We start from the raw sequence: 15,361 nt of genomic DNA, 5'->3' as shown, positions 1-15,361 counted from the left end.
TTTTAAATTTCTTTTAATGGCATGGTAGAAAAAACTAAAGCCACTACAAGGTATGCTTTGACATTTCCATAAAGCAAGGCAGACAAAATAAGTTGCATAATTATGAAACTTTTTTGACAAGTAAAGAAAAGTAATTGAAAGTTTAACTTCAGAACTTTCAAGACCAAATTATAAGTTGCCTGTTCCCAGCCATTAGTGGTGGAAAAAATACTCGTAACTTTCTACTAACTCCTGTATCCCACAGTTGACATGAGTAGCATGAACTGCAAATGATGACATACTATCAAAGTTCATACTGTTTGATTTAAGCATGTTCTCTATATTTTCAAAAATTCTCATTGTGATTTCATTGTTGTATTGGAAGTAAAGGATTTACCTCCTCTTTCAGATGTGCAATAATATGTACTCACTGCAAGTATTTTACAGATATATATGTAGTTCTAATCCTCAGTAGCAAAAAAAAAAAAAAAAAAAAAAAAAAGACACCCAAGTCCTTTTCAGCCTTTTTTTTTTTTTTAAATCTTTTCATCAATTGAAAAAGTAGTTAATATAATCTTGGCAGTAGCCAAAACTTGTCCTACCAACATACATCCTCATAGCTATACGTGAGTCTTGGAAAAACTATTACGTAATTTCTTGTCAAAATCAACCAATATGTGTGTATGGTACGGTTTTGATAATACTATGGAGTAATTTTGTTGACCTTCAGATAAATGCATTATGTCCTACATTTTTGTATCTCCTAGGTACAAAAAAAGTTTTCAAAGGTTGTATTTTTAGAATTGTGCTAGAATTTTCAGTCGTCATGTTGTCATACTGTCTTACTGACAGTTCCCCATAAGCAACTGAGAAAATTCTTCTGCATAAAATGTGGTGATCTGTAGTGATTATTGCTATCTGTTGCAATACATACTGCAGTATATCTTATCTTTTTGGTGAAACATTAGCCTTGGGGTCAGTATCATGATCCTGGTCTCTACTGGTATAACTGAGTTGACCCCCTTCATTTTATGATCATTTTATCTGCCGTGTACCTGTAGTTTACATGGCCTATAGATTATAAATATTGTGTACCATGTGGTTATGATAAAAGATAATGCTAATGATGCAAGAACAGGGTAGGCCATCTGTGGATAACAAAATAGACATTATAGCAGTGGCATTTGTACTGCCAAGGGCATTGCCTCCAGAGAGCACATCCTGATCTGCAGGCCAAGAGGTGGAGAATGGCTGTCATTCACAACACTTGGCTCCTGTAGAGCACACTGGCTGCATCCATGTTGCGTAGCAGGCTTTGCTTAGATCACAAGACTTTGTTATTTTTCTTTCTTTGTATGATTCAGAAAACCTGCCAGAGTTCACCCAATCATGAAATGATGCAAAGGGTATATGTTGTATTTTTTGAGGCACTGCATGTCAGTGCCTGAAGGCAGCCACCCTGCTGGGGGATTGTATAGTGCACAGGCAGCAAGCTCATCCACGCTGTCTGTAGGGAATGGTCCCTGTAGTGAATCTTCTTCAAAACTTCCCCTGATTCTGTGTCAGAAAGACCTAGCTGGCTCACCCTGAGGGAAAGCCCAGGAGCCAAGATATGTGTGAAGAACCATAGCAGATCACAGATCTGGAACAAGCAAAGGAACAAAGTTACTTAACAGTATTGGTAGACATGGAGTTTTTTTAACTACAGCTTCATTGGGTAGACTGAATATCTTTTCTTTAAAATACAGTTGAAATGTGTTATTTTGTCTTTGATGTCAGTTGACGTTACATTTATATATGTATGTTTGTATGTATGTGTTTATTTAAAGACATATTTAAGGATCTTTCCGTTTAAACTACCATCAAGGTGTGATGTGCAGAATTATTGCAGAAAGGTGGGTATATTTATAATACGACTTTCAGACATTCCTACTTGGTTGTCTCATGGTGAAGTACTTCCATCCAGTTGACAACAGCCTCAGACCAGCGAGTGAGGAACTCCTTCACCTTAGTTCTTCTCTTGAGACTTACCCAGCCTTTCTCCTACTCTCAGAAGACCCATTGTTGAAGTTACCAGAGGTTAGCTTTGCTTCTGCTCTGGATTTATATTAATGACTGCCAGTACAGCACAGAAGGAGTCAAATTGTCGTAAAAGATATTAGAATGTAGGAGCAGAGTTAGGAAAGACAGTCAGAGATGTTCTTCCTTTCTTTTCCTCCCCTCATCTCAAACACCATCCAGTGCAAAGCATGCTTTTGTATTATATGACATGCCCATGACTGCACAGTCCTCTACATCCTTTGATGATCCTCATCATCATCATTATCCTCTATTCCTTTTGTTAGAAAAGATCTGGCAACCTCCCCTCTGCTCTGAAAATGATGAAGTATAATAAAATTTAAAGTGGAACTGTTAATTATGTGCATGTGAATAAGGTCATTCATTTCGGTATATTCATTTCCTTTACAAGGGGCTTGCTAAATATTTTATATTTATTATTTCTTCACCTTCATCTAATTGGAGAATTATAGGAACTTCAGAGAACAATGATGATAATGAGATCAGGTAGAGATTACAAAGACTGAAGTTCTCATGCAGAGGAACAATGAAATGTTCACTGAAAATTACTGCAATTTGAGGAAATGGAGAGAACGTAGAAAGCCTTACCCCACTGCCCTTTTTCTCTAGGCAGACCACCCTGCCTCAGATGATAGTTTTTAAATGAAGAGTAAAGAGCTATCCAAATTAAAGATTGGTTTGAAAGAAAAGTATTCAACCTGCTTTGTGCAGAGGATTGGAGTAGCTGACCTCCAAAGGAACGTTCCAGCCTAAACTATTCTATGATTCTATTGAAATGCTAACTGCACACATGGAAAATTTGGATTCTTTAGTAAGTGCTTTTGCCAGTGTCTCTTCTTGAGTCTATTCTATTCTATAGCTTTGTTCGGCTTTGATAACACCTTTCGTACTCCTTTTGTAATTGCATTAAATGGTCGTGCCATTCTTGTCTAATACCTACGTTAATCTGTGTAGTGCCAAATAAGAAGGCATGAGAAATCTGTATTTAGAAATTCCAGCTTATCAAGCCCTTTTCCAGTGTTCCATTGTTGAAGAATAGCCCTATGTGAAATAACCTAAACCCACAGCTGTCTTCCACACTAAGAAAAGTGCCTGACAGGTTATTTTGCAAGAGCTTAGCTTCTACGTCAGGTAAAAAGGAGGAGTATGGGGGGAAAGCACCTTTTCCGTCAGCCTGTATAGAACCCACTCAGCCCTGGGAAAGCCTAGGGAAATGGATAGTCCTTGTAGCCTACCTGGATGGTATAATATTTAAGAACGAATAAATACTGGACCTTGTCATATGGGGATTTAAGCAGGAAACTTACTAAAAAAATAGCTCAGAACTTACGGTGCTATTTTGTCCTGTAGTAGCATCAAAGAACTATTGAGAATATATAATGTGCTTAGTAAAGTACCACTGTAATCGTAGTGAAGGATTTTCTTCTGCTTTCAAGCATGGTCATATGTATATATATCTAAAATGCTATTTTCCTGTTTGCCTATTCCTTGATTATTCAAATATGAAATTCTTGAAATTTTCATTACATCATTTGTTTTATTTTTATATATATTTGATAGCAACATTTGTAGGTTTGGTAATATTTAAGCAGTATGTAGTGATGAGGTGAGAACTTTGCTGCTTCTATGAAAAATCCAACTTCTTGTCCATTAATTATAAGAGACTTAGTTCATATTTGTTGTGAATTGATGCAGGCTGAATTGACCTTAGTAAAGCTTTATTGATTTATACTAGCTAAAAGTTTAACCTGGGATTCTCTGTGTGTTTCAGTAAAATTATGTGCATTATTACTCATGCATAGTGGAGTAGATGTTAGTTGGAATTTTCGAGGATTTAAATTGAACGGCCACTGTATATTTATGAATGTGTACAAAACTGCAGAGTCACAGAATCATGGATGAGTTTGGAAGGGACCTGTGGAGACCATCTAGTTCAACCCCCTGCTCAAAGCAAGGTCAACTAAAGTAGGTTGCTCAGGGCCATGTCCAGTTGGGTTTTGACTGTTTCCAAGGATGAAGGCTCTACAACCTCTCTGGCTGTGTCCTTGCACTGGGGAACCCAGACCTGGACACAACACTATAGATGTTTCTCACTAGTGATGAGCAGAGGGGGAGGATCCCAAGGAGAGCTTTGTGCATTTCTACAGCTCTCACATATAGGACATTTCTTCCTCCTTGCCTTCTTGGTTAGTCCTTCCTAAAAAGCCTGTATCTGGAGGTGTTTAAAAAACATGTACATGTGGAGCTTAGTGACATAGTTTAGTGATGGACTTGGCAGTCATGGGTTAACGGTTGGACTTGCTGATCTCAAAGGTCATTTCAAACCTAAATGATTCTATTATTCTGTGATCCATTACCTGATTGCTGCAGGCAGGTATCTCCTGTCCACATCACTCAACATTCTTTGCTTGCTGGCCCAACCCACCACTTTCTCATTTGTTGGTGGGTTTTTATCTCCCTCGTTGTTACTCACAATTTAATTCCTCAGCAGTTTGGCCCCAGCCTATTGGAAAAGACACTTTTGCCTCATGTGGTCAGATGGATCCTGTCTCTTATTAGTGGTTCTCCATTCTCAGTTTGTCCCATGGTTGTAAAATCAAAACGTATCTTGCCAATACCAGCTGGGCAACCAATTTTTGACCCACAGGATTCATTTTCTCCTCCACAACTCTTTCCTCCTCATGTTCCTCCTCATGGTCAGGATTGAGGAAAGAGCCACCTGGGCCTGCCCATCTCTCTCTCTCTCTCTCTCTCTCTCTCTCTTTTTTTTTTTTTTTTTAATGTGATACAAGTATTTCATAGAGAGCAATGTGCAAGTACAATGACAACTTCCATTTCCATCTGACAAGTAAGTAGCTGCTATAAGTGTGGTACAAGTCCCCATGTAAAACTAACTTGTAGTTTGAGATCTGTGCAGTAAAACAAAGGGTTCTTTTTATTTTTTCTTTTTTTTTATTTTATTTTTTATTAATAATAGGACTTCGCTTCATAGAGGGACATGGATTCTTTTGTCAGGAAAGAACACTTCAAACAATAAGTGTTTTCTCCTGGGCATAATGTTCTTATGAATCTTTAATCAATTGCCTTGTTAGAGCAGCTTCATATGTAGACGATTCTAATGAAGGCAAACACTGCTTTTGAATAAGCATCTGAGAACTTCAGCTGAGAAGCAAAGTATTGCCATCAAAATTCTTGAGGTGTTATGTATGGTGCATGGAGCACCCTACTTCTGATTAAAAAACATTTTGTTTTCTATATGGTCACATGCACACAATACCCAAGAAAGGGAATTAACGAATGAAAAACTGGACAAACCCGTAACTCCTCAGTATTTGATTATGAAGGAGATAGATGCCCTGGTATAGAGGCAGGGAGAGCAATGATGCATCAATATATTGATGTTTTCTTCTAGCCAAGAACAGGTAGCATGTTGCTTTTTCTTTTTCATCCTGCCGTTATTTCAGGTGGAAAGGCCTGGATTTGGAAAGATGTGAAGCTCTGTCTTTTTTTTTTGAGTCTGAAATTCAGATATGTAATAATGCTGTGCTCTGAGTGTAAACCATGATCCTGGACCACAATTGTTTTACTGTTGAAAGATTATTTATCACAGTTACTGTTGCTGGTTGGCCATGATCTCTAGTATATGTATAATTCAATGACATTGGGAACTCAAATTCTGAAGTATTCTTAATCTGTATATATAGTATGTTGTTAGATTTCTGCCATACACAAACAGAGTCAGGATCTGTTTTGTATGTTTCACTTTCTTTGAAATTTACTGAGTCCTGAGATAAACTGGGGAATGAGGAAATACTGATGCTGCATGCCCATATAGGTGAGGCAGTAAAGCAGAGTTTGGACAACTCATTTTAAAAACAGGTCAGTAACTGCTTTTAAAATAAGGGTCATTCTTGAGTTACAAATGAAATGTGAATAACAGGCAAGATTGATCTTTCTGTCATGACTGTGTTTTGTTGCTGCTGTTTCTTCTCAACTGATAGATATTTTTTTCCCATTACATTAACAGTGACATCTTAGCAGAGGCATAGGAGAAAAGGGTCTTATCCTGTTGATCTTAAATTGTGTTATTCCTTGATAATTTTTAAAGTTGCAGGCTTTCCTTCTTTTGAGCGAACTAGGCTTGAAAGGAAAAAGCAATGCCATTAAAAATGCCTGTGTAAATACATCTATATGTACACATATATAAAGGAATACATGGGAATGAAAAAGGAAAAATGTGGAAGTATTATTTATTTACTTCTCTCTGTGAGCTACTGTCAGAATAGATCCTCATTTCTGTAGTGGTGTTGCTTACAGCTGGAACCTTCTAGAAAACTTTGATTAACAGGACAGTAATAGAATTTTCCCTGAGCCACGACACATACTGAGGGAAGATATAAAAGAAGGTGTCAATCCTGTGTGCCCTTGGAGCAGTTAGCACAGTTCCAAGGCTGAACTCATTTGTGCTGTCAACTTATCAGCTATTTTCTCTCTTACGGATAGGACTATTTTCTTGTAACTAGTTGAGAAGGAGTAAATTTGGTAGCATTTGGAAAGTGTGCTGTAATCTGTTCCTTTTAAAGTGGCTTCACAGAACTTCTGAGGTAGTTGCCTAAACTCCCGAATTACCAAACTCTGATGTAGTGTTCAACTATATGTTTAACAAGAATGTGCACAAAGTTTAGGTCAAGCTGACCCACCCTCTCAAGTCGTCAAAACTGATGAATGAAAGGACTTCTAATCAGGGGAGTTAACCTTGGGAAACAAAGAACAGATAAGGGTAAATTATGCAGAAAGAAGCTTCCAAGTGAGAAAGTGCTGGTTGAAAGAGGAGACAAGCTGATAAGGTGTCACAATCCGCAAAAAAGTGGTTGAAAGTAGGAAAACGGTAATTGTGGTAATGGGAGATCATGACCTCCAACTCAAATAGACCCCATAAAAGAGGGCAACCCCGTGCTGAAGCATGTATAGTTGGTAAAAAACTGCAGCAGTGCTGTCTGAGGATGCACACTAACTCGCATTACAAGCGAGAAACTTGTAGCCACACCTGTACGTGAATGAAAATGGATGTGTAATATACTATGAATATGCAAGTACTCTACGTAATGTTTACCCTCAAGTAACTTGGTGTGCATGTTAGGAGGGAAGATCCCCCATGCACCCACTGCTGCAATGAACCCATGCCAGCTTTCTAAACTATCATTTGGATTGGGGAGTTTTCCTCGTTATGATTTTCTGTAGCAAGGTGGATGCTGAGTCTGAGTTTACTTCAAATCCTTCTTTAAATTCATAATACCATAGGATTAAGAAGTCTGATTCAGGGGAAGGATCTCCACTGACATGAAAATTCAGTTTGGGAGCAAAGGGAGCCTTAGATTTGTTTCTGTACCATGTTCTTCCACGTGGGAGAAGAAAAGGTTGATGAGAGAGGAGATGGCATTTTCCTTCAAAATGCTATTTCTGTTCTAAGAACTTGAGAAGTGGAGTATGTTAACAAAGGGATATTAATTTAAATAAAGTTTTACTATTTATTTCTTTCATAATGTTGGGTTTATTCCACACTCTGCCTTTACGTTACCAATTTTTTATCTAATATGACAAAAATCTGTCACATGACAGCCAACTTCCATAATTGGAAGACCACAAAGCTACAAGATAAAAAACTATCAAGGAGTAAACTCTATAACCCCACATCAGCAACATTTTAAAGAAAAACAGGAAAATGCTGGTTAAGATACTGCTGGGTTTTTTAAGGTTAGTTATATTTTGAGTCTGGCAAAAAGCTGTGAAGAATCTCTTGTGAGGGATGGATGCTACATTGACACAGAGCCAAGGGAAAAGCTTTACGGCAGAAATTGTTCATTGACTTTCTGACTGCAAGAGTGGAAAAGCAGAAAGAATTAGATAACATTAATTCAAGAAACACGGCAAAGGCAAGGCACGGGATTGGTTTATAAACAGCTTTAACTACGTATTTATTTCAGTGGCTCTGAAAACAAACAAAAGATTACTGGGATAAGATTAACTGTAACAAATGCAAGGAAATGCATGAAGCAGTTGGAAAAGCTTTTTATAGTAGAGCAGTTAAATCTAGTTAATTGTGTTTGATTTTTGTTTTCATAATTACTTCCATTGTTCCTCTGAACTCCTGCTGAATGTCTGACACAGTCGAGCTGTCATGCCATAATTAAAAAAATAAATGAATAGAAACTGAATACCAATGTGATTAGTGTTGTGTTACATATTTTAATGTATGTGCTACTTATACGGGTTGAGAGCTGCTTCACACTTGGCTGAGGAGATAATCCTTGATTTAAAACAAAGCAACCACTCTGATAAAGTAATGTAGTTAGTGGAAGCACTGACCCTATGTGAAAGTAACAAAAGTCATTCCATTCGCTGTTTCCATATGGTAAGAAGGTAATGAGTAAGTCTTTGTAATGAGAAACCCAATTTATTTTAATGCCCACTGTGACCCACCATACAGGTATTGTCCAAGCTAGCAGCCTTTTATAGCACCATTAATAGTAATCACGGATGAGCTGGGCTGTGGTTGCTGTATTAATGTCTGTTGATCTGTACATGTGCCACAGGTTTTATAAATCTTGAACTGGGCATATTGTAGAAGTGTAGAGCATCTGACTTACTGAGAGCAAGCCATACATGCATTATATGCACACTGCTAACTTTTTTGGATATTACTTAATCAGATTTTTAAAATTAATGACATAATGCTTTTGGAGCACATTCAATACATTAAAAATTGAAGACAAAGGTAGAAGAATATCATGAAATGCATGCACCTTTTCTGTGTCTGTGGCACGGGCAGAAAATCTGATTGTGTCTGGAGGAGTGAAGCTGAGAATATGTTTCAAACTGCAAACCCCTTACCAGAAACTCTCCCAACCATTCCTTTTCACTCTGAGGCTAATTTTGATCTCCCTTGATTTTGAGATAAACCCAATAAAGATGCCTAAAGTTGCAGATTTTCATTGCGGCTCAGTTAGGTGTATCTGAAAATACAAATATTGGGTTACAGATAAAGAGGAGCCACTGGCTGTTTTTTTGAGTATTGTACCTAGATCCTGTGCTTAAATTGGCCAGTTACTTCCTAATAATTTTTATTTTCTTTGAACATATTTCATGCTCTGTACTTCTAAGTACAGGTGTTTAGTTAGCACAGCTGTTCAGACTGAAAGCTATCAGGAGGAAGTGAACCATCTTACAGTACTTGTTATTACTGAAAAGATGAATGTAGCTAGTAGTCACATCTATAGCTTCATTTTTAGCCTGTGAAATTGCTTTCTAGGACCTTTTAGGCAGGTGACAGTCTAATTCAATAGGACTATGGCTTGAGTACCAGTAGATGCTGTAGGAGAAGTCTGAAAGTCAATGGCAAGCCCATACTGCAGAAATCTGCGCAGTGCTACTGTGTTCTGTGCACAGCCTTTCCTCCAGCCAGTGTTGTCAGTCACGTTCCTTGCATGATGGATGTCGCTCTGACACCTGTTGAATTGAATGGAAAAAAAAAATCAAAAGAACTGCAATATCTTCTTTCAGTTTATTTGACAATGGTATGTTAAGTAAAATTCTTTGAGTAAACCCAATAACAAATACATGATTGACTCCAAAGCTTTTCCTTTAAGCTAAACATCTTCATTACCATTCATGGGCATTTTATACAATTTCTTGTGTAGGGTTTGCACATGATGCATTGTCTAGTTTGGAAAAAAATACTTGGCAGGTTTGGTGACTTTATACACTGAAAATGAATATTTAAGACTCAAGGGAAGCTGTTCACAACTTTGGGGATGTGGGGATGTAGTAGAAACTTCCTTTAAAATAGTTTATGGCTCTTTCCTTTTTTAAAGCATCATTAAAAGAAATACCTCAGCATTTCCTAAGGTGATCTATTGCAAGCTGACTTGTCTGTCTAGCGTTTTCCCCAAATGTCTTCCTAGTTAGATAAAGGATCTGCATGAATGTGCAGAATTATTTGGCTGTTTTGTCTGAACGATTACAATTTATAGAAAACTGGATTTGCCACATTCTTAGCTTCCCTTTGTAGCAGAATTGGGAGTTCAATGTTTCTGCAATACTTTCTTAATTTGTTGGGGTATTTTACATTCGTGGGGCAGGAAAGATGGATTTCATCCTCCATGTTGACCTATTCAGAGATTTAATTTGCATGGATATTTAAAGAATATATATGAAAATCTGAATTACTTCTTAAATATGCAGTCCCAGGTTGAACTGATCTGCTACCAGCACTATAACCCCAAGCTGCAGAGTCTAGGTGCCATCCCAAAAACTTGCATCAGTGTAACAGTATGATGTCAGAAACATGTGGTGTTGACTCTTACTTTGCTACCTGTGGGTTTTACAGGTGTCATTGATAGGAACAGTATGTATCCAGAGCATGCTGCATTACAAGATGTGGCTATTTGAAAATGACCCCTGCTTGTGAGTTTATTTTTGCAAAAATTTATTTTTCCATGCACAGATTGATGTCAATGAGGCACACCAGATGTTAAAGGAAGAAGCATAAATTCTGTCTTAAAGTGATTCTTTGCACATTACAGTATACACATATGTAGCAAGAGTAAAACACAGAAGCCAGAAAAATTGCGTTTTTCAAGTAGGCTTGTAAAGGACTCTTTTCAAAGTAGTTGTACAAGCTATGTGATTTAAGGAAAAGAAATGAAATGTAACAGTTATCCAAATGCAGTGAATAAAGATAAGAATTCTCCACAATGTATCTACTAAACGTGTGTGTGTGTCTAACACTGACTCTCATACCACAGTTATTAAGTCTACTATATATTAATATTAATTAATTATATTAAGTCTAAAATAACAACATATTTATAATATAAATAAATATTATATATAATATATAAACATGTATAAAATTTATATTACATTAGTATAAGTCCATATGTTTTGTGCAAAATCTCTGTGTTGAAGCATTCATTGCCTTGAAAAGCGGACACAGTGGAATGCTTTTTGTACTGGCTCTGGACAAATTGTAGTCCATTTTATCAGTTCCAAGGTCAGAGTACTATCATGGCTCTTAAACTGTAGTGTAGTAAAGTGGGCTCTATTGAATGTTTAAGGAACAGTTCTAAGTTTGCCTGAGCACTGCAGCGAGGTAACTCCAGCAGCAGAGTTCTTTGTCTGAACCCATTTCTCTTGTCTAGAGTTCTCATTTTTGTTGTAATTTGATTTCAGAATTGACTTTCACTGCAATATAAGTGAAGTTGTAGAGCTCAGATACATTTTGAAGACACACAGTAGCCATTGTTAGTATGTCAGTGTAAAAATGCTTTAATTGCTTATTTCAGCTCTAGTGCTAGCTTAGCATAAACCAAAGGGCACTGTTACTAAATACCTTGTACTGCCAGTGTCTGTGTTTCTTTGCATGTCATTCTTGTAGACCAATGTGTTTTTTTTTTTAAATCAGGAAACATAAGCCCTTTCACACAAAACCTGAACTAGATTTGCATGGATTTAATACCTCCTTTTCCTTCTCCAAATTCTCTAGTCTAACACTAGCCTTTCTATCTTTTTCTAAAAAAACCCACCAAATTATGTGAAACATTATTTTTCTGTCCTGCATGCCTGTACTGGTGTGGGAATATTCGTTTTCTTGTGAATAAAAATCATCAGATCATTTTGCTGTTATTCCAGAAATATTTTAAACAAAATAAGATCAGAATTATTAATTTTTCTCATAAAAACAGTGGTACTCTCCAGAATCCTCTACTTTTCTCTTAGCATACAGTCTAAAGCTCCTGATACCCCCTTTTGTGACTAAGGAACCTTCCTTGCCCATTTTGCTCTTTCTCTTCTTCCCTGTATATAGCAGTTCATCAGCATTGCTTTTTGATTAACAAAGTGGGTCATTTTAATAACATCCCTCTGCCGACAAACTTTACCTTTCATTTTTCAGTTCATTCTTGAGTTCATGACCACCTGCAGCCAGCTCATTGATTCACTGGTGCGACTTTTGCTCTTTGGGAGCAGGTGAAGATATATTGGTGGCTTTCTCTTATCTGCCCAGGGGTACCAGTACACATAGTCATCAAAGAACCCAGGGTTTTTGTACAGTAAAAGGTGGCAAAAAAAAAAAAAAAAAAAGAGGATGTCTTTTTGTAAGATTAGCTTACTGTGTGTTTAGGTGATAGGATGTGTTTTATTCACTTACTGTCTTAGTCTGACTTCTAAAACTTTATGATTAAGTAGACATGGATAATTTTGAAAGCGGTACTGCTTTTGCAATTGCTGTAACCCCATTTTTAGCCTTGTTCTTTTAACTCTTTAGGAACATTGGCATAGTCTACCTTTCTGTAGAGAGATAAGCTGATAAAATATTTTTTCCATTCCTTTTCAGGGAGTAATATGTGGGAGGCTGTGGACTATTTGCTTCCGACATAGGAACAGCACTGAGTTGGGAATCTGTACTCCTGAGAGAATGCTGGGAATCTGCAGAGGGCGACGGAAATTCCTGGCTGCCTCTCTGACCGTCCTTTTTGTCCCAGCCATTACGTGGATTTATCTGTTCGCTGGGAGTTTTGAAGGTAGGAGGGGAATAATGGCTGGGGGTGGGATGTTGAATGATTTGTATCAGAGCAGATAAATGCAGATCAGTCATTGTTGATTTAATTTAAATAAATCTAGTTTGGCTTGCATAGGAAATATTTCCCAAGGTGCAGGTTTCAACAAATGGCCTTCCTTACCTTGTTCTCACTGCTGAGGAGGAGGTAGTTGCTGGCCCTAGTTATTTGATTTTCTTCTCACCTTTGAACTTTCAGAAAGTGCAAGGAAAAATCCCCACCTTACTGATTTCTTCTCTGTATTTTCTGATTTTTTAAAAGTTGATTTATCCTATGCCCTGTAAGATTTTACTTTTCATCAAAATTAACGTGTCATTTCAGATCTGCTCTTAATATTACTTAAAAGTGTTCCAAAAGGCCATATATATTCTGGGCACAGTTTACAGAACTCTGAGTCTAACCTGTGTGTTAGACCTTATATGTATGGATGACATGGGCCACTGAGTCTGATTTTGGGACACAAAGCAGGAAGTGTGTCTAGCTATGAGAGCACAGAGGGCCTGGCGTACAAATGAGGGAAATGTGTATCTGGCGTGGTTCTTTGCACAGGGGGCTCTGCTAGGTCATGGTCACATAGCTGCAGGCTTTCTCTTGCCCTCGGGTCCAGTGTGCTGCTGCTCAGTGGTATGTAGTTTGCAGAGTGTCGGACAGCAGTGGGACACTGCTCTATGAGGTATAAATGTAAAGAATTCTGTGAAATGTTTTATAGGACTCTGATTTAGTTATATAAATGCCTACATGGCCAAAACCTGTGAACACATGAGGCTCTTGCCTCTGTGTGAAGATTATTAGTTCTGGCCACTGACTATGGTTATTGTGCCAGGAGGCTGAATAAAGGAAATCAATGAATACCTATGTAAAATCCCTTTATATAAAATCAGTTAGAATCCATATCCTTCAGGGTGGTGATGTGTTGTTATAGCTGGATTATCTTTCTGCCCTCTTCTTTCTTCAGGTAGAGATCCTCAAGTTTGTAGGTACATTGACTTGCAAGTATATGACTAGCACTTTTTGTAATCAGACTTGGAATAATCAGCACTTAGGCTTTTAAATTGTCTACGTGATGAACTTTTTCCTGGCTTTAAAGGGGTTCAGCAGTTATAGTTCAGTCAGGTGAGGTGAGAAGATGCTGGATCTCCTATTTTTTGTTAGTTTGTAGTTTGTACCTTTTTGGGGTGGGATGGAACATTTTACGTTTGGCAATAGGTGTGTTATTTGGCAAGAATAAAAAAAACTATCCAGGCTTTGTAGTTATCTTAGTACAGGGAAAGGTGTTTTACCCTTTTAAAAACTGTTCAAAGACTAGTTTACAGTCCGATAATTTTAAAAAGGCATTGTTTAAAATGTCAAGCTCCTTTCATGTAACCTTGGCTGATGAATTTTGTGCTTTGCTTCAAAACAAAATTGTATTCCAAGTTAAATTGCAAGTGAGGACATGTAAAGATTTTCACTGTGTATTAAATACATTTCTAAATTAGTTACGGGCCAGATACAAATATTTGGATATGCAAATTTATTTGGTTACTTAAAATTCTGCCTTAATGGGAAGTAACACTGTGAGCTCATTTTAGAATGCAACGCTTATGGGATTGCTGTTAAATTGGAAATATAAGGGGTGCTGGCTGCCTACTTGAAAACTAATGTATTGGCAGGCAGGACAGTACTGATTTTGTTTGATTTTTAAAAGCTGAGCAAATGCAGGCCTCACCTTGTTACTTTTAGAATAATATTATGCTGCCTTGTCATAATGACTATTTTAATTGTGTCCACAATTGATAATGGCATGCTGCTTTAAGTTCCTCTGTGTATAGAATCCGTTGTTTTTACAGAGAGCTCAATACAAATCTTGAAATTGGCTGCTACATAGTATTTGAAGTGACTTCAAGCTCTCAGTGTGAATTAATCTGAAATGCAAACTGGGGAGCAAGGCCCATTACCTATTAAGAAGCCTTGCACTGGAAAAGGACTGGAAATTATATAAAGTTAGTAATTCTTTTTGTTATGTTTCTGTTTCTGATTTCTTTTTATTTTACTTTTTGAGTGGGGCAAGATTTAATCTTTCTTGGTTAAAATACTTATTTAACCTAATAATAGCTAGCATTTTTCTTAACTTGTTGGTATTATGGGCAAAGAGTTAAAGCCATTTTGTCATTTTATCTAGTTTCTTGTTTTGTACTCCACTATGGTTCATACAGTTTATTTATGTTTATACTTACTTATATTTATACTCTGTGTGTACTTGAGTACCAAATGTTCCACAAAAGCATTGTGCCTTGATTTGAAATCAGCTGGAGTGGAGAGTCGCCTCTTTCTTCTGGCCCTAGTTTCTTTGGTTAATCATAGGCAGTACTAGAAATTTTCTTTTCAGTTCATCTGGTTTTAGACTCAAGTAAATGGTTCTTGTTCTACTTTTCTTCACTAAGTTGAAGACATTGTCAGTACCTGGTATCTTCTTAAACTCAATTATTCAGGGTGGAAGCAACGCCAGGAGTTCCCTGATTAAACTCCTGCTCAAATCAGGTAGTCTTTAGGGTCAGACAGGATTTCTTAGGCCTTTATCCAGTTGTGCCTTGAAAACCTCCAAGGACAGGGACTACACAGCCTCCCTGGGCAAATTGTGCTGCTGCTTGACTGTCCTCAGGTGGAAAGAGTTTCGCCTTGTATCTAGTTCGAACCTCCCTTGCTTC

At 37.4% G+C, this 15,361-nt stretch overlaps 1 protein-coding gene across 4 annotated transcripts in view; it reads left to right on the top strand.

Moving 5' to 3' along the window:
• The window catches only part of LARGE1 (LARGE xylosyl- and glucuronyltransferase 1), a 295,306-nt gene that overhangs the window by 75,647 nt on the left and 204,298 nt on the right, over positions 1 to 15,361 (top strand). For all 4 annotated transcript variants that reach the window (XR_005827952.1, XM_040594524.1, XM_040594523.1 and 1 more), the window contains one exon: positions 12,452 to 12,638. Coding sequence is in view for 3 of the 4 variants with exons in the window: in XM_040594524.1 (XP_040450458.1) it covers positions 12,533 to 12,638 (106 nt within the window). In the remaining variant the exon portion in view is untranslated. The remainder of the gene's footprint in view (positions 1 to 12,451; positions 12,639 to 15,361) is intronic.

The sequence above is a fragment of the Falco naumanni genome, chromosome 5 (assembly GCF_017639655.2).
Source record: "Falco naumanni isolate bFalNau1 chromosome 5, bFalNau1.pat, whole genome shotgun sequence".
Lineage (NCBI taxonomy): Eukaryota > Metazoa > Chordata > Aves > Falconiformes > Falconidae > Falco > Falco naumanni.
This window is presented reverse-complemented; position numbering and strand designations above follow the sequence as displayed.